Source organism: Caloenas nicobarica, chromosome 22, assembly GCF_036013445.1.
Source record: "Caloenas nicobarica isolate bCalNic1 chromosome 22, bCalNic1.hap1, whole genome shotgun sequence".
NCBI lineage: Eukaryota > Metazoa > Chordata > Aves > Columbiformes > Columbidae > Caloenas > Caloenas nicobarica.
In genome coordinates this window covers 3,510,448-3,529,720 of record NC_088266.1, presented here as the reverse complement: position 1 = coordinate 3,529,720, position 19,273 = coordinate 3,510,448, and the positions used below count along the sequence as shown (strand labels likewise).

At 46.2% G+C, this 19,273-nt stretch overlaps 1 protein-coding gene across 2 annotated transcripts; it reads left to right on the top strand.

Annotated features, from left to right (window-relative positions):
- The first annotated feature begins 22 nt into the window (after positions 1-22).
- CLCN6 (chloride voltage-gated channel 6) lies at positions 23-18,183 on the top strand. 2 transcript variants are annotated; one of them, XM_065649894.1, is made up of 23 exons: positions 23-109; positions 1,182-1,241; positions 2,305-2,370; positions 2,921-2,986; positions 3,680-3,746; positions 4,132-4,238; positions 4,471-4,597; positions 5,200-5,267; positions 5,376-5,434; positions 6,095-6,227; positions 7,145-7,258; positions 7,533-7,699; positions 8,602-8,728; positions 9,103-9,229; positions 9,573-9,726; positions 9,827-9,986; positions 10,124-10,230; positions 10,545-10,731; positions 11,324-11,481; positions 12,274-12,430; positions 13,151-13,258; positions 13,914-14,039; positions 15,311-18,183. In XM_065649894.1, the coding sequence occupies exons 1-23, from the start codon at positions 26-28 to the stop codon at positions 15,389-15,391; spliced, it is 2,610 nt and encodes an 869-aa protein (XP_065505966.1). In that variant the 5' UTR covers positions 23-25; the 3' UTR covers positions 15,392-18,183. The 2 variants fall into 2 exon arrangements, with proteins under 2 accessions (XP_065505966.1, XP_065505969.1); XM_065649897.1 differs by lacking the exons at positions 13,914-14,039; positions 15,311-18,183 and having other exon boundaries at positions 12,274-12,426; positions 13,151-13,240.
- Positions 18,184-19,273: the final 1,090 nt, after the last annotated feature.

Genomic DNA, 19,273 nt, shown 5'->3' with positions numbered 1-19,273 from the left:
GGCCGGGGAGGGGCGGCGGCGGAAGATGGCGGGATGCGGGACCGGGCTGTGCTGCTGCTGCTGCCCGCGCTGCTGCGGCGAGCGGGAGAGCCGCACCCCCGAGGAGCTGGTACGGCCGCTCCCGGTCTCCCCACTCCTGGCGACGCCCGACACCGGGCCGCGGCCCGGCCGGCTCTGGAGGGCGCCTGAGGGCGGGCGGCTGTGAGGGGCGTGGAGCGTTGCTAAGGCGCTGGGCCTCAGCTGCAGGTGCCGGTGCCTCAGGCCGCGCTCGGCCCAGCACCTCAGCGGGCCCGGTGCCTCAGCCGGTACCTCAGGGCCCGGTGCTTCAGCCGCTGCTCGGCCCAGCACCTCAGGGCCCGGTGCCTCAGCCGGCGCTTTGGGGCCCGGTGCCTCAGCCGGTGCTTTGGGGCCCGGTGCCTCAGCCAACACTCGGCCCAGGGCCTCAGCCGGCGCTTTGGGGCCCGGTGCCTCAGCCGGCGCTTTGGGGCCCGGTACCTCAGCCAACGCTCGGCCCAGGGCCTCAGCCAGCGCTTTGGGGCCCGGTGCCTCAGCCGGCGCTTTGGGGCCCGGTACCACAGCCAACGCTCGGCCCAGGGCCTCAGCCGGCGCTCTGGGGCCCGGTGCCTCAGCCAACGCTCGGCCCAGGGCCTCAGCCATTCCTGCTCTTTTTTCTTGCGTTGGACGCAGTAGCTCAACTGCTGTTGCCAGTGCCCCGGACAGTGTTTGCTTTGGCTGGGCCTGGTATCCCAGCCGCTGTGGCCGATGTCTCAGCAAGTGCTGCTGCTCCTCCCAGGCACAGCAGCCATTGCAGCCGTTAGAGGGGAGCGGCTCTGGCAGGGACACTTTCCAGCAGCCCAGGGTAGAAGAATGGTGTCTGTGCAAGCTTCCTGCCTTGTGCTTCCCGGTAACCTGTTGTGATGGTGGCTGGAATGTGGGTTTAGTACTATGCTGTGGGGAGCTCCCATATAGAATGTAGCGCATTCTTGCTGAGTGTCAAGCTTTAAGGTAAGGCCCTATAGAGTTACCCCGAAGTTTGTGGTGGTCTGGTAATCCGTACTCTGACTTTATAAGCAATAGTGGCATAGGCCTACCCTAATTTTGGCTCTACTACCAATATTCATGAGCACCTGTCAATGGATTCGTTCCCCTGATGATTTTCCTTTCCCATGTTTGTTTTGCAGACAATTCTAGGAGAAACTCATGAAGAGGAGGATGAGATTCTTCCACGCAAAGACTATGAGGTGGGAAATTAACTGATAGCTTGTGAAATCAATGCGAAAAGAAGTGCAGACAGGTTTCGATCTGTTTTGATTTTGTAATGGGGCAGGTACTTAAAATGCATCACTAGTTAGATTGCATTGGTACCAACAGAAATACCAAGAGTTGCTGCACTTGCAAAGAACTGCTCCTCATCTTTATACATTTCAGGGTTAAAGCCCTGTGAGTAGAGCTTGAACATCCACTCCTCAAGTCAGGCTCTTGTTGAGAAAATTTATTTTCAGAGTTTGCTACATTGTTCCACTTTTTAAAATGTGAGATTTACAGGCTCTAGTGGTCTTTTTTCCTCATGATTATAGAAAATATCTGTAACAACTTGGTTGCTGTTGCCTTACTGGTATCTCTTCTCGTACTGGCTCTCAGCAGATCTTCCCATCTTTCAGATCCTGCTTCTTACAGGAGACTTTTGCTTTTTGCGTGTCTGTTTGGTGGCCCTGAGCTATTTAGAGCAGGTGCTGGCAGCAGGGGTGTCACCAGCTCTGCCTGTTACTGCTTGGCTTGAGAAGGTGAAGTTGTAGATAGAAGCAAGTGGTACTTTGTGAGTACAACTAAGCAGCTCTGTATTGCTTTGAACTCCTTGCTGTGATAAGCTTAAGAATTGATGCTGTTCATCTGGAGAGGAATTCTTACCTAGTGTTCTGTTGTAGTGAGAGGTTAAAGATCTGATGTTATCCCCTGCACTGTCAAATCGGAGGCACTTAAAGAAGCAAAGTCTAAATCTATATGACAAGACTTCTTTAATTTAAAGTTGTATTAATCAGTCATGTTCTTGTTTGGTTCCCTATGTCTCTCAGCTTGGGCAATGAAATTGGTCTGTTCCTTCACTTCCTGATTCTCAGGGTCTGGCTCTGCTGGAAATATTTAAATGAAGTTGTTTCCAGGAGTTTTTTTTCTCCTACTGTTTGCAAATCCTACTGTGGGGATAGTAATGACCTCTGTAATCTTTAACAAGGTCTGCTAACCATAGTTTTTTGCTCAATCTGTTGGAGCTGATTCTCTTAAATTGACCTTTTGGCATTCTTTCAGAGCTTGGATTATGATCGCTGTATCAATGACCCCTACTTGGAAGTTTTGGAGAGCATGGACAACAAGGTAGGACCTTGTTCTTTCTTTTTCATTAGCTTGAGAGCTAAAACTGTGGAAATTTCCCAGAGAAATTGGCCCGGGGAAGTTGTAGATGTCCCATCATCAGAAGTGTTCAAGGTCAGGTTGGATGGGGCTTTGAGCAACATGATCTGGGTGAAGATGCTCCTGCCCGTGGCAGAGGGGTTGGACTAGATGGGATTTGAAGGTCCTTTCCAACCCAAACCATTCTATGATTCTAAATACTCTCCATTGCAGGGAGTTTTGTGGTTTTTTTCTTCTTTATGAAATAAATTCTTATGCTTTCTTGGTGTCTCTATGAAAAGAATAAAAATATGTGTGGAGATTATAGCTCCCAGCATCTGTTCTGATCCTCAGGTTTAGAGTGAGAGAGATGTTCAGCATTTTCAGTTCCCTATTTTCAGATTGCGGTTGTCACCATCTTCTGTTGATTTATTACTCTAGCTGTAACTGAGCTGTGGAGCCCAAAACCACATTTTTCTGTTCTCTATTTCTATGTTGCTTTGATTTGGCTTTTTTTTACCCTCTTCCCCAACAGAAGGCGCAGAGATATGAAGCAGTGAAGTGGGTGATGGTTTTTGCTATTGGAGTCTGCACAGGACTGGTAAGGGTCATGCTGTTTGGGGAATGATGAAAATTCAGGAGACTAAGCAGGAATGGTTTAGAAGTCAATGGCTGAGGAATAAAGAGGAGGAAACATTCTCTTTCATGAAGCGGAGAGCTTAGTAGCTGGAGTTGTCTTTTGGGAATTACAGCACGGTATTGCTAGATTATTTTCCAGGAAGGCTTTTTTCTTTCAGATCTTGCTGTGCTTTCCTTGCAAAGTATTTTGGCAAGTCCTTTAATACTGCATACAGAAAAACTTGTCCAAAGTGAGCACTTAATAAAAATTGATGTTAATTTACAGTTGAACTTTATTTTTTTAGTGTTTGGAAGTATTAGTTTCGCTGCATGTGTTTCTAGAGTGTTTGAAAATCAGCTTTGCTGACTGCATGCCTCAATTAAACACCAGCATCCTTCTGTCCCCTGAAGTGTGCTGTGGGTGTTAAAAATGCTACCAGATTAGTGCTCTGAAATGCATCTCTTTGGGAGGAATTCTAAGTTGGGTCTGTCCCAGGGAGAACAAGGGAGGCAGCAGATCTGAGCTTCTGAAGTTACTTTACTCTGAACAATGCCTCTTTTGCCTTCTTCCTCTGTCCTCCCAGGAGTGTGTACTTCTGGTAGGACTTAGTAGAGACTGGTCTTTGTTACTTGTTTGTAGTAATTTCTGACAGCAGATCTGTTGTCTTTTTGATAGGTGGGCCTCTTTGTGGATTTCTTCGTACGGCTCTTTACCCAGCTCAAGTTCCAGGTCGTACAAAGCTGTATCTTTTCCCTCATGTATGGGTTCCTGTTAGACTCAAGTGACCTTTTCCTTTCTGTTGCCATATTTTGCTCAGAGCAGCTGACGCTCTGCCATCTGTCACGTTACTGATGATTAATCAAGTTTTCAACTTGCCTATGTAATTCAGCCTTTGAAACCAAGAAGTGATTCCAGTATCATGTATGTAGGCAAAGACTAGTCCCTGAAAGAATGTTTTCCCTTCCTTGTAGCTCTGTCTTGAGCTCTGAAAAGGAAGCCTGACTGTTGCCCTGGCTGGACTAGGAATTACAGGCTTGGCTCCTGATGCCAGTGGGACCCCCAGGCAGTACGGAATGGTTGTGTGTAAATGTGGCAAACATTGTTCCTTTCCTTGACGGTCCCTGTAGCGGTGGAAGAATGCACAGAGAAAGGCTGCCTTGCCTTGTCCTTGCTGGAGCTGCTGGGGTTCAACTTGACCTTTGTTTTTCTTGCCAGTCTTCTGGTCCTGATCCAAGTAAGACTCTAGATCTACTGCTGCTCCTTTCCCTTTACACTCATATGGGTCCTGGGTAAGAAGTTTCCTTCTTGCCGGAATCGCTTTCTGCCCCAAGACATCAAACCAGCTTCACAGTGATAATTAATTTAGTTAAGCAGGGTCTCTTGGTCCTTTGCTGTGCTCTCTGATGGGATATTGTTGGTTAGCTATGACAACAATGCTGCACAGCATCAGTGTTTCTTTTCTGCAGCCTGTAGCAGCTGGATCGGGAATTCCTGAAATTAAGTGCTACCTCAACGGGGTAAAGGTTCCAGGGGTGGTGCGTCTCCGGACGGTAGTGTGCAAAGCCGTGGGAGTGCTCTTCAGTGTGGCAGGAGGTAAGAAAGGCTGTGGTGTCTTGATCTTGTTGGGGTAAGGAATTGCTGAAGCGTGAAAAATGCTGTCTGTACTGTATGTAGGGCACAAAAGGCTTCTTGTGCCTGTCCAGTAAAATGATTTGGATGGGCTGGAGCAGAGTGATGAGCCCTTAATGCATATATAGAGTAGAAAATAGAAGGATCAGGGCTGTTGGGTGAACAAGTACTTTTCTTGGTGGGCTAATCAGAAGTGGCTCTTTGTGGCTCAGTCCAAGAAGACCTGAGAATTCTCCAGAACACCTTGTCTAGAGCAGCCTGGAGGAGGTTATGTTCTAGGTAGCAGGACAGAGTAACCTGGAGAGTTCAGAGTCCTTGTAACAGCTGTCTTGGAATAGTTCCACCCAGTTGGAGTGCCAAGTCTGTGCAAGTCTTCACAAAGATTTGGGGCGTTGCGGGACCAGAGGTCAGCACCTTCCTTCATCTCGAGGGGAGAGGGAGGAGCTGCAGGCTTGGCCCAGGGTGCTGTGCCATGGTGTGGGAGCGGTGAGGTGATCTCTCCTGGCATTATCAGCAAGGGAGAGGCAGGGTGAGACTGTGTTGCCTCATCAGTCCTGTTTTTCCAGGTCTTTTTGTCGGGAAGGAGGGTCCAATGATTCACAGTGGTGCTGTCGTGGGTGCGGGTTTGCCACAGGTTAGTGCTGGCCTGGGTCACTGGCCTGGTCATGCCACTGCTTTGTAAGAGTGCTGTGAGGAGTAAGTTTCCATCTCCTGTCTTTCTAAATCTTTGTTTTGTTTGTAGTTTCAGAGTATCTCTTTGAGGAAGATCCAGTTCAACTTTCCCTATTTCCGCAGTGACAGGTACTGTACCCAGGATGTAGAGGTACAGAGGAGGATGAGTGAGCAGACTTCCTTGGGAGAAGGGTGGTGGGCTGGGATGAATCAGTCCGTTGGTTTTTCATTTTCTCTCTGGTGTCCTGCAGTTTCATTCTACAGCTAAACAACACTGGGACTTGACTCTTCTGTGCTGCTCTGCTCTGGTCTCCATGTTCACTGATGTTCTCTTGTACTACTCCACAAATCTCAACCCATTTAAAACCTTTAATCTGAACTGTTAAATGGCCTCGTTGTTAGGAACAAGCTCAGTTACTCACCCCTTATGACCAAGATATAGTACAGAGAAGGCAGGTCCACCTGAATGTGAACAAAATCTTGCCCTTCCCTCTTTGTAATTCTTTCAAGTGATACTGGAGCCCTGTGGTTTGGGATGGTTCTTCGTATACAGGGCAGTTGCATAGTGTCAGAGTTTTGCTCTGTGTTGGTGCTCTAGAGAAAGAGCATGATGCTGCAACGACTTATTCAATAAATGGCATTGCCTGCCATGGCCAGCACTTCTCCCAGCTGTCACTCCTGTTATCTCTGGGATATATCTGTAATGGGAATGGTCTCTTATTTTGCAGAACCCAAGCACCTCCAGAGCTCTACTTTGCTAAACTGAGATTGTTTTCCTCTTCATTTCAGGGATAAAAGGGATTTTGTATCCGCTGGAGCTGCTGCAGGGGTTGCGGCTGCCTTTGGAGCCCCAATTGGGGGCACTCTTTTCAGCCTGGAAGAAGGTTCCTCCTTCTGGAACCAGGGACTTACTTGGAAAGTGGTGAGTAGTGACTCCAGCTCTTTGTGTGTGTCTCTTCTTTGAGCTGGATCTTTGGGAGGGCTTGTCTGTGAGGGCATTCAGATTATCCCATGTCTCTTCCTGAGCTCTCCTGGCAGGAGAGAGTTTCCCTGCTCTAAGTGCTCCAGAATTACTACAGATGAAGAGCAGGGATGAGTCTGATACCATCTGGAACCGTGGAGCAGCTCTGCAGGCAGCAGATTTAGTGTGACTGGGCGAAAGGGCTTTTGCGCCTGGGCTCTTTGCAGTCCAGTCATTTGAGAGCAGGCAGAGAAGGCAGGTGCTGGATTTTTTTCTGCTTTTCTCTGCTTTGTGGAGCTGTATTGCAGCAATGTGCCATGTGCCTTCAGGTTGCCGGCTTCTCTCCCTCTAGTGCTTACTTCCGTGAAGTTGACAGTATTTTTAAAATGTATTGGATTTCATGACTTTTTTTTTGCATTTCTTATGCCAAATGTCCTGTTGATGGGATTTAGTTAGTCTGATCTTTCTCAGTGGTGATAAAAGGAGCCAGGGGATTTACCAAGATAGCAACTCTCTTAGAGCCAACAAAAACCTCTATTCCAACTCTAAAGAAACTGTTTTAGTGTCTTGTAACTGATTTGCAGCTGCAAAGTAGCATCTTGTTACCAAACAAAAAAGCTGCTTCTGTAAGAATTACTAGGTGAAATTCCTAATTTCCTGTGTGGGAAACCAAATCAGATTATTATAGTGGTCCATTCTAGCCCTGCTGTCTTTTGTAGCAGGGAATGAATGTTAAACCTCAGCAGGGCTATTTTCCTGAAGCTTGAGAAGGCTCTGAGTTTTTCTTCCCCAGGCATAAGTCTCAAAGAGCTGACTGTGCCAGTCTTAATTTTGGAGTGCTCAGTTCTTCCTTTTTTTTTTTTTTTTCACTTTCTCAGCTTTTCTGTTCCATGGCTGCCACCTTCACCCTGAATTTTTTCCGCTCTGGAATTCAGTTTGGAAGTTGGGGGTCTTTCCAGCTCCCTGGGCTGCTGAACTTCGGGGAGTTCAAGGTAAGATTTAGTGTTGTTATTTCCACTCTCCCTCCAGTCTCTTGTCAGTTCAATGTTTCTTTCTGGTGGCTTTTTTTTTTTTTTTTTTTTGCAATATATGCTTGTATTTCAGTGAAAGGCAGTTGATATTTAGCTGAAATATGTTGATAGCCTAAGACAGAATTGTTCCCCTTTGGCCTCAGCTGCTGAAAGTCTCCTGCTGTGGAGACAGAAGCATTAGTAGAAAATTGCAGCAGCAACTGTAATGCTTATTTTTATGCTTTTCTGCACATAGTGCTCAGAGTCTGATAAGAAATGCCACCTCTGGACGGCTGTGGACTTGGGCTTCTTCGTTCTTATGGGGATTGTAGGAGGCCTTCTTGGAGCCACCTTCAACTGCCTGAACAAGAGACTTGCGAAGTATCGCATGCGAAATGTGCATCCCAAGCCAAAGCTGGTCAGGTATTTGTGCTTCCTTGAGTTTGTGCAGGGATCTGTGATCTGTGTTCACTGTCACAAAGCAAAAACATCAAGCTAGGAGACCCAGAGAGTGCGATTGGAGAAAATCCCAGACCTCTTCTTTTTGAAGTTGAATTGAAGCCTCCATAGAACTTGAAAGTGAACACCAGAAACCAGATGTTACAGTTCCTCTGCATTTTTGTAATTACTCTGGTCATACCGAGAAAGCTGCAACCCCTTACAAGGGCTATGAAGGAGGCTTTTTATAATAAAGGTTATAGCCGATCAAGCCAGAGCTTTGTCTCCATGCAGTATTTTTTTATGCCATGTCCAAACAGATGTGGAAGGAATAGCTGATGCCACATTTTTTTTTAATTGGTAAATTAAATCCAAGATTGAGCTAACATCTGTGCTATTTAGAGAGGGAATTGCCATGTAATACTGAAAATAGCTGTTTGTTTGCTCTAGACAATTCCTAAATAAGAAGCCAAGGTTTGGAAAAAAAAATCAAACTGCACTTTAGCAGTTAGAAAAGGAGAGATATAAGACACTATGTATCAACCTGTCTAGTCCTGTCTAGACTTCTGCCCTGTAAGGATCTACAGAACATGGTTTCCATGTGAACATCCTCATCACTGGACCCTTCCCTGTGGCTTTTTGTACATGACTGCTATGTGTTCTCTGGGCAGAAATAGCTCCGTGTTGGAAGAGGCAATTAAGGGAGTTAAATGCAATCCCTGGCAACCAAGTCATAATTCAGCTTGACTTGCAGAGTCTCCTGCTTCTGATGTTAAGCTGTGTTGACTGCTTGTTCTTGCAGCTTCGTCAAAGTCACGTGCAGCGCTGGGACTGGGTTACAGGGCTGAGTGTGGCTTCAGCGTATGGTTTCTGTTGTGTACTTGCAGAGTCTTGGAGAGCCTGCTGGTGTCGTTGACTACCACGCTTGTGGTCTTTGTAGCCTCCATGGTTCTGGGGGAATGCCGGCAGATGTCTCCCACCAGTCATAGTGGCAATGACACTCTGAACCAGCAGGTGAGGGATCTTCTGTGAAGATTATATGTCCCTGTCATATTGTTTGCCCTCCAGAGAAGCGCAGGCACATAACGAGCTTTTGACAGCATGCAGTACATAGCAGAACTTCAGTGAAAGCCTACAGACAGTTGCAGGAGCTTAGAGCGATAATGAAAGTTGCCATTTGTACTGTTGTACCTTGGTGAAGCAGCTCAGGCTGTGAATCAGAGAGCCCATTGATGTTCCAGGCCTTATCTCTGCTACTGATGTTTGGTCTGAATTTCCCAAAGTGTGGTCTGGCAGCCCTGTACACAAGAGTTGTTCCCACTCTGCACAAAAGCTAATGTGGGAGAGAGTGGATTTTAACTCTTAGTGTCTTTTGTGTCTTGCATTAGAGCATGTCAGAGGATGTGAATTCAAGCATCAAAACTTTTTTTTGCCCAAATGAAACTTACAATGACATGGCCACACTCTTCTTCAACCCTCAGGAGTCAGCCATCTTGCAGCTCTTCCACCAGGACGGTGAGTAACTAGGTGACAGTGTCCCATCTCGTGCTTAGGCTCAAAAGCTTCATCTTGCTTGAAACAGCCTTGTCATAAGAGCCACAAGGCCAAGAGCATCTTCAGGCCTTCATGGCTCTGGGGGATTGCTAGTACAATAGGTGAAAGCCTCCTCCATGGAGAAAAAAGGCCCGCTTTTCTTCTCTTTTTCACTTGCTCATTTTCTTCTTGTGTGTTTGGACTGGGAGACTAAGTAGCTGTTGTGAGATGAGCTTGCTGTGAGCTGAGGGGTGGATGGTGCAAGACTACTGTCTTCGTCCGACAGACCTGTGTCCCTTTAGTCATGATTCTTCTTGTGTTGCAGGTACTTTCAGCCCAGTCACACTGTCCTTGTTCTTCCTTCTCTATTTCTTACTCTCCTGCTGGACATACGGGATCTCTGTGCCCAGTGGTCTTTTTGTGCCATCACTACTTTGTGGGGCTGCCTTCGGACGTCTGGTCGCCAACCTCCTCAAAAGGTGCATTGAGAGTGTGTGTGTGTGTGTGTGAGAGATGTGCTGCAGACACTCGGTGAGCTCTAGGGTTATTCTAACCTCTGGGCCCTGTGTTTCACCCTAGCTACATCGGCCTGGATCACATCTATTCAGGAACCTTTGCACTGATTGGGGCAGCGGCATTCCTGGGAGGAGTGGTCCGCATGACGATTAGCCTGACTGTCATCCTAATTGAATCGACCAACGAGATCACCTACGGCCTCCCAATAATGATCACCCTCATGGTGAGTGCAGTGTTCTGGCTTCTTGCAGACTGCTTGAAGATGTGCTGGCCCTGAATCTCTTCACTCCAGGGCTCCAATAAGCCAAGGAGTCTTGTACTTGAAGCAACAACTCAGTATACATTCCATTTGCTCTGCAGGTAGCCAAATGGACAGGAGACTTTTTCAACAAAGGCATCTATGACATCCACGTGAACTTGCGAGGAGTGCCTCTTCTGGAGTGGGAAACAGAGGTGGAAATGGATAAGTAAGGCTGCTCCACTTGGCAGGGCTGTGGGTTATGGTTTGTGGCAGGGCTTTTGCTCAGAAATTAATGCTGTAATGTAGGGGGATGATGCTTAATCTCACACAAATCTGGCTGCTCTGAGAGCCTATAGTGCATCATTGATGCAATGTTATGTTAAAAAAAAATCAAGCACACAGATACAAGGAGCTGGCAGAACTAATTTGCAGCAGACTTCTTTAGGATCTCATTTAGGGATGGGTTTGTTTCTTTGTCCATCACCAGCCTTCTGCCGCTGACATGATGCATGCAGCAGTCTTGGATTTCTGTTTCCTCAGACTACGAGCCAGTGACATCATGGAACCCAACCTGACGTATGTCTACCCACACACCAGGATCCAGTCCCTCGTTAGCATCCTGCGCACGACTGTCCATCATGCCTTCCCTGTAGTGACTGAAAACCGGGGCAATGAGAGGGAGTTCATGAAGGGAAATCAGCTGATAAGTAACAACATCAAATTCAAGGTAAAAAGTTGCTTGTTTGATAAGTTGAAGGGTAAAGAGCTTTGTTTTGCAGGTGGAAGGCCCTTTCTTTTGTCAGAGCAGAATTCAGGTCGGAGATAATCACCCACTACAACACACAGTTTTCAAGGACTCAATTTCATTCCGTTCTCTGGGTCATGGCAAAGGCAGCAGACTGGGCTACGTTCCTATATCCAGAAGTTGAGAATACTAAGTAACCTGTTTTAGGATAGACATGGAAAAAATTTGCATATGGCACTGAAATTCTGAACTGACCATTGAGATTAGTAATAGGTGCCTAAATGCTTCTCCCCTTTGCAGGAGGGGTAGTGAGGCAGTCTCTTGGGAAACTTTAAGGTCAGAGCGAATAAGAAATGTGCTTGTGGCACACTTGTATTCTAGTGAAAAAGGGTGCCTGAGTTGCTAAACTCCAGGTTGGTTCTCTGTCCAAGGGGTTACAGTCCTACAAGTACTGCAGCAGCACTGACTAAGGAAAACCTTATCTGGTGACATAAAGCTGTGATCAAATAGTTCATAGTTGCTCTTGGATAACTGTTGACCTGCTTAGTATCTGAAAATTGTTTCTTGTTTCCAGAAATCAAGCATCCTCACCCGAGCTGGAGAGCAGCGCAAGCGCAGTCAGTCCATGAAATCCTACCCGTCAAGTGAATTGCGTAACATGTGTGATGAGCACATAGCAACGGAAGAGCCACCAGAGAAGGAGGATCTGCTGCAACAGATGCTAGAGAGAAGGTGAGATCCTGGTAGGCACAAACATATGGAAACAGAGTGTTTCCATATGTTGAGATGTGATGCTTCATCAATCCGTCATTCCTATGTCAGAGGAAACAGTGCTAGTATCTGGGATTTAGAGGTGACTTGTCAGGTCTCATCAGCCAGTGCTGGGACTCACACCTGTGATTTGAGTTCCTAGGCTTAAGGCTTGATGATATCCAACCTGTTAATTTCTGTGAAAGGATAGAATACCTGGGGAAATATCTTGTCTGTAGAAATCGATATCCTCTTGTCTGCAGACACCTGAGGTCTCTGCAAAGCTCACTTCTCAGAGGCGCTAATGTCCTGGTGCCATAATATTGATACCACCTTTCTGGTAACTGGGCTGAGTCACCAGGCTTGGATTACAGTTGTTTCCAGCAGAAGCCCAGTCTGGTGAATCAGTTTCTACCCTAGTGCTTGTGATGCTTATGAGTGGAGTCCTGACCCTGATGTTTTGCCAGGTGCTTCAGCTTTTGTTAGAATCTGAGTAATTTGGCACTGAAAATTGCTTCAGTAGTAAGTGATTTGAAGTTGAGGGTTAGGAGACTGTCTCCATTCTGCTGCTGTTGTCATACTCTGCTCATGGTAATGGCTCTTGACCCCTCTCTGTTATTTTGTTTGGTGGAGAAAAGACTTGCTTGTCTGTAGCAAGAGCCCCTGAAATGTTCAGAAGGTTGCAAAGAGCTGAAATAGCTGTTGTTTTGGTGGCAGGGGGTATATGTCTCTCCTTAAGTTCATGCAACTTATAACATGTTAAATCTGTTACAGATACACTCCCTACCCCAACCTGTACCCTGACCAGTCTCCCAGTGAAGAGTGGACCATGGAGGAACGCTTCAGACCTTTGACCTTCCATGGCTTGATCTTGCGCTCACAGCTGGTCACCCTCCTCGTCAGGGGTGTTTGTTACTCTGAGAGCCAGTCGGTGAGTCTACATAATCGTAAATTGTAGCAGAGACACCCTACCTTCTTGGCTGAGAAGGCTAGGAACAATGTTTATGGACTGCCAAAAAGAATTTGCCTATTTTTAGACTTTAAAGAATGGATCTGTGTTTTAAAAGCTGCAGATGGATAATGTAAGTTCTCCCTTGCAGGTCTGGAATAAAGAGAACTTAATTTTTGTTTAAGCACCCCCAGGAAAAGAGAGCAGTTACTGTTTAAAAAATAAACCAAGAGACCCATTTGTTGCATAAAGGTGCAGTCCTGTCAGAACTGGTGAATGGAGGGCAGATATTAAATACAAACAGAGCAACCAGCAGTGTATACTGTGTTTTTACTGCTGTATGCCAAGGTCTTTCCAGGAGAGTATCAGCTGTATGGCTGAGTTGAGTATGAACGTTTGTTTTTGAGGCCTGTCTTCCACGAGGCTGATTTGTTGCTGCCCTCCAGTGTTGAGTGTAGGTCTGTCAGAGGTTGGAGAGCAGAACCGATGCTCTCTCAGCTAAATACCTGTATGGGTTTGGGCTCACACTGCTGTGTTCTGAGGTGAGCTGCTAGGAGCACCTCTGCAGCAGCTGTGTGTGAGGGCATGGGAGAAAGAGATCTGGGTGAGTGGTTGTGCTGCACCGTTTGCTGTGCTGCTTGCAGCCCATGTACTGTCTGCGACAGTGAGACATCGGTTCAGTGGGATTTGTTTTAATTGCAGAGTGTGAGTCAGCCTCGTCTGTCTCATGCAGAGATGTCAGAGGATTACCCCCGCTATCCAGATATCCATGACCTGGACCTCACATTGCTGAACCCTCGCATGATAGTGGTAAGAGATGCACTGCAGAGTGACGGTGTTTCCTGATATATGTTTAAGACTGTCCCGAGCCTTTAACAAAAGCTGAGAGCATATGTAAGTCCTTGGGTGCAGTGACCAATATTCTGTATTTCTCATGCGTTCAGTCAGCCCTGTCTGCATGTGGAAATCAATCCTGCTATGAGGTAACATTGCACACAGGTGCTTTACTTTCAGACTAAGGTGTTGCCTGTTTAGTTTAACTTCCTTCTAGGTTAGACTCCTGCCTGAGAGAGATTGGACAGGCAACCTGCTGATATCTGTTTGGAACTCTGTGCTGGCAGATCAGTCAGTGGCAAGCCTGTCATTGTCTTTGTGACAGGAAGGTTGCTGTGTAGGCCAAAGTGCTTTTTTAATATACATTCTTATTTTCACGGACCTGCATTTGTTCTGCTGAAAGGCTTTCTGCAGCGTTGGGCTCTTAAGATCTCAGGTTACAATGTTCAAACAAACTGTGACAAATTCAGGTTCCTGAAATAATTCTTTGTTTGTAGAGAAATTAAAGATGCCCACAGTCTAATACCCTGTTCAGAGATCAGTGCCTTGGAGGAGTTGTGGGGAATTGCTTGTTAGTGATTCCTAGAGACAGTGAAAATGCGACTTGTAAATAAATGTTTTTCTCTCTTAGGATGTCACTCCATACATGAACCCATCACCATTTGCTGTCTCTCCAAACACTCATGTGTCACAAGTCTTCAACCTGTTTAGGACAATGGGACTCCGACATTTACCAGTTGTGAATGCAGTTGGAGAGGTGAGTCCACATTCCATTTTGTCTTGGCTGAGCAAGGAAGCCACTGTGTTTGTTGCAATGCTTTCCATCTTTGGGAGAATTAAGATCTCTTCTAATATCAAAGAGAAATGCTTTAAAGAAATCAGAATGTGATTTTCCTAAGGCCCTGAAGCATTGTTGATTACTGTGACTCTGACACCGTCTTTTGGGTCCAAGCCTGTTTTCCCTGCAGAGGGCAGGACATGCAATCTTTCCAGTCTCTGGTTTGCAGCCTTGAACTCATGAGGGGCTGCTAATTTTGCTTCCTCTTCAGTAGCTTTATTTAAGGCTAAGAGCAGAATTTCCTGTGTGTTGGGGCAGGAGGTTTTTCTGCTGGAAGGGAACTCGCTTTCTGCTTTAAATGGTTTGCGCTTGATTCACTGTACTTGTCTCTCTGCATCTACAATGTTCAGGAATAGTCAGTAGGTGTCAGTAACTTCCTATAAACAAAATGAGAAAGTGTTGCTCTTTTAAGCCTGAACTGGTGTGTCCCTGTGGGGCAGCGGTGCTTTTTCTGCCTCTTGGGGGTTCTAATAGCTACTTGGCAGAGCCTGTTGGTTGAAAACATGAGATGTTGACTCATTCCATGTTTAGTACAAGATGCTCTTGCAGTACTAGAGAGCAGCCTACTTCGAAACTCTTTCAATGTGTAAAATCACTGAGGCGTTTCATCAGCTGAAACATGTGGTTTGACTGTTTCCCCAGCAGACGGGGTGTGGGTCCCTTTTGTGACCTGCCAGTTAGTAATGGGCAATGCGCAGTCACCACTTAGCTAACCTTTATCATTTCTCTGTTTGGTTTTAGAGGTTCCCAGAATGTATCTGATACAAGCTATCTACAGTCATGTCATGTGGCACGCCAGAAATGTCTCTAATGAGACAGCTTTGTTATTTCTGATTATGGTTTTCACTTTCCAAAGGATTTAGTTGCATCTGTATGCTGTCTAACATGGACAAGATTTCCCTTCCTAGGCAGGAGTAACTACTGCTGTGTCCAGACATGACAGCAGCAGTTAAGCTGTTTGTGTGTAGTTAAAGCAGTGCCTTTCCTGTAGATAAGTGCTGGGAGAGGAAGGGGTGTTGTTTTGGCAAGATTTGAACTTGAACCCACTCTAACTCTGCATTGGTCAAGAACTGCTTGCAAGGTCCCTCTCTTTTGGGAGTTGTAAAGAACAATGGCTCTACCATGCACATCTCTTAGTGGCACATCTGTGATACTGACTTGTGTCTTTTTTTCCTCTTTTCTTCTTCAAGATTGTTGGGATAATCACTCGGCACAACCTGACCCACGAATTTCTGCAGGCAAGACTGAGACAACACTATCAGACCATTTGATGCCCCTGCCCACTGTGCCCCACTGTCGGTGTGGCTCCCTCCCTCTTCCAAGCCTGCACACGCGCTCGCATTCTGCTTGGACCCCACAAGGCCCAAGACTTGCCGTTTGGCTTCTCACATGCATATCAAGCCTGGGGAGCTGGAAAACATCTTGCTAGCCAGAGAATTAGAGGAGCTGCCTGAGCCCAGAGCTGTTGATTGGTCTCAGGCACCTGACCACTCTTGATCCAGGATTTTTATTTTCCTCTGCCCCAGTTATCTCCTTTCATCAGATATCCTGACACTGTCTGTTCTGCCGTTTTGTTTGGGTTTGTTTTGGGTTTTTTTTTTAAGGCTTGGGGTAGAGGATGGTCTAGCTCCACTGTGTCCTGTGCAGAGAACTGCAGCATCTTTTCCTTGTCCTCCTGTATGTCTCCCTTTTCCTCCTGTGTTCCTGCAACTGTTGCCTTATTTGTGTGAGAAGAGGGTCGCTGTCGAGGCTGAGCGCAGATACTGAAGTTTGGAGTTCTCCCCTTCCTTTATGGGCAAGTGTCTCTGCTGTGCTGTTTTTGACAGCAGCTGACTTTTGAGAGCAGCTCAGCAAATCAGGAGTTCAAAACAGTTCAATTCCAGTTACTGTTTGGGATTATAAATATTTAATACATGTGCAGAGCATCTCAGAGAAGGGAGATCTCTTTCCCTGTTAGCTGTTGCTATTATCTCCCTGTAAGAGACTCTTCTAAGGCACTTTGTGGCACTCCAGTTTGTCACTACCCTGCCACTCTTTCATTTCTTGGCATTTGTAGGCACTTTGTGTACTGATCCAACAGTGAGAGCCTGGGACACCTTTCCAGCTAGGGCTAGAGCCCAGGGAGCCCCACATCCTCAGAGCAAGGTGAAGTGTTGCTTTCTGGAGGCAAACAGAGCTCGTGCCCTGTCTCTGAGTTTGGTTGAATTATCTGTGTCATGAGAGGAGCTGGTGTAACTTCAGGCTGCCCTACAGGAGAGATATGTGGTGCTGGTGACGAACGGGCAGGATCTGCTGCAGGGTGGTAAGTGAGGTTGTCTGTGCTCTGAAAAATGCTTGGGATAATGTTTACAGCTGTAACAACTGAATATCTGTAAGGGCAAAATCAGCACTTAGAAGCCAGTTGCAGCCAGTTCACTGCTTTAGCAGGTACCATCCTGGCCAGCACCTGTATTGTTCCAGCAGGCACCTGCCCTCCTGGGTTTTGCATACAGATAACCCTCAGTGGGAAGCCAACATTGTGCCTCCAGGGGCTGCAGAGCTGATTGGCTTGATAAAGCACAGAGCATTCTCTCAGCCGAGAGACTGGGCCAAGTAACATGGGGAATGTATCCCAGAAAAGCTTCTGCACAGCTTCTGAGTGCTCCAGTTAACCTTTTGTCTGCCATAAGGAGCTAGGTAGATGAGAGCTGTGGCAGAAGGAAATCAGGATTTGTGCTCATGGGCAGTTACAAATCACAGGAATCCTGTGCTGATGGGATTTCAGATCACTCTAATGTGATATTAACAATCCCGTACTGTCAGAGCACCTGTCAAGGATGCCCTGTGTCTCTCCATGACAAATCTTTTCACTCTTGCTTATGTTGAGTGATTGTGTGTGGAAGGTTCCTTCTCTTCCTGCACGTGAATAGGGCTCCTTAGATTGTCTTGAGCTGGTCCTGTCCTGTTTTATTTCTGTACACAAACTGCAGCAGTATATTTTGCTGCAGGATGTCTTGTCATCGCTACTGGGGCCTGGAGTTAGGCAATCCAGAGAAGACAGGCTGAAAAATCTTAAGGTTTGTCTGAGCACCAGCTGCTTCCCCATGAAGCCCCTTGCCTTCAGCCTGCTGTCAGCGCTGTCTGCTCCGCCTGTGCGTCTGTCTTAAATGTTTCAGCTGGAAAACACACCCCTTTCACTCCTTCAGTAAAGAAGTTTTAAGTGAGGATGGTGGGTGACCCTGTCAGCTGCTTTAAAGGGAAATCTCGGTGTGCAATCGCTGTTGTGTAGCCTGCAGAAAGGGAATTACAAGTTCATCTGCCATTTGGAGATGCAGCATTTCCCTTCTGCTAAGGACTGATGCAAAGGGGCTTGTGTTGAATTGATCTTGTTCTCACGTTTGGGTCACTTAAGTCCTTTCTTACAACACGCTAACTGCTTCTACTCTGGCTCTGGTTGCTTAGTGATTTACCAACAAACTTACTTCTAACGTAGGTGCCTGTAACCTTTTACTCGGAGTAACACTAATGGAATAGTAATAAAGAACTGGATTAGTAGTGATGGCAAAAGTTAGGGGGTAGTATGGGGCATTCTCCCCTGTGCAGTGTTAATTATGCAGTTTTGAATTGTTAATTTAACTGTGAGCCATTCCAATGGTAGCAACTTACCTTTCCATTTGTTCTTTTGCACTGTTTTTTGTTATGAAATGATGTAAGCTAATTCCACAGTGTATATAAATTGTATTTTTTTTAAATTTGTATGAATATATTTTTATTTGAACTATGGCACTTGGGACATATTCATGTAACCATAACATGTCTGAGAGTAAAATGTTTGTTTGTCTCCTTCAGCACTTTCAAGGCCTTTTGATGTTTCTAGTGGTGTCTTATTTTTGCCCTTTGTTATAATAAAACTGGCAGAATATGGCAATATCCAAGAACATGATTTGAGGTAGATGAATAGTTGGTATTTATGAGCTGTCTGGATAGAAAAGTTTGTGCAGAAGGTGCTTTGAGGCTGGGCAGAGATAAGAATTAGTGTAATCCTTTAGACTGTGACCACTCCAGTCCCATGGTCTTTCACAACAGCTGTTAAAAAGGAAAGAATTATCCAAGAAATAATAAAGACCTGAATTGCGTACATGGTACTAGAGGCGACTGCTGCTTTTCTTACCCAAGAACTCTTGCTTTCCACCTTTTCCCCCAGTGAGTTCATGAAAGACATGAAGAATTGAGTGTTGTTCAGTGAGATTTTTTATTTTTCTTTGCTGGCAGGATCCAAGCTGCCTACATTAGTGTGTGTGTGTGTACACGCACAGGTGTGTATTGTGCAGCACACAAAGCAAGAAACAGACGATGGTTGTCTTGAGCTTGGGCTGCGCTCCTGTGAGAGACAGAGAACGAAGCTGCTCTTGTTGTCCAGGGTGCTGAAGCATTTCTCGGTGGCGGTGGGATGCAACGCAGATGAAATCTGCTGCTAGGAAAACAAAATACAGGCATTATATAACCTCCTGTTTATGAAGGGCAAGTTGTACTGTTGAGAGGGGAGCTGATGTGCTCAGGATGCTTTGAACTAGGAACCCCAGTCAGACTAATTCCTTTTGTCCAGATAGGATGATGGGAGAGGCAGGACTCAAACTACTACAAGCAATGAATCAAAAGGACTGAAGACAGCAGCTGTTTCTGGTTGCCAGCAGTGAGGTCCAAGAGCCCATCTTGTGGTCTTTTCCTGCCTTTTTGTTTCACTCTGGTGTTTTCCTTCTCACTGTGAAACACACCAACCAGACCATTTTCTAGATGAGGCTCATGGCTTACAGTGTAATTACTGTGTTTCAAAGGAAAGAAAGCTGCCAAATTATGCGCTGCCAGTCAGGGTTACTGCCAGAAGCTATTAGGAAGTAAGTCTGAAGTCTGGCCTTGCAGGAGGTAGCAAATGTCATTAGAGCTGGGTGGAGAGTGTTAGCCTGGTACTTCTCGAATCAAACTGGGATATTCCGTCCTTTGCACAATGAGCATGATAGCACTTGGATACATCCTGGATGCTGTGTTGGGGACATTGCTTGAGGTTTATAAAGCGCTCTGATGTCTGACAGGGTGGAGGAGGGCAGGATTTCAGGACCCTGCCCCATGCTCAGTGCTGAATAGTTACTTGGAATGTAATCTGTATTAGCTCTCTT

Coding starts and splice junctions, on each gene's coding strand:
- CLCN6 (XM_065649894.1), top strand. CDS start 26: ATGGCGGGATGCGGGACCGGGCTGTGCTGCTGCTGCTGCCCGCGCTGC. Junction 3,747..4,131: donor GTTCCAGGTCGTACAAAGCT/GTATCTTTTCCC, acceptor CGGTCCCTGTAG/CGGTGGAAGAATGCACAGAG. Junction 9,987..10,123: donor CAATAATGATCACCCTCATG/GTGAGTGCAGTG, acceptor TTTGCTCTGCAG/GTAGCCAAATGGACAGGAGA.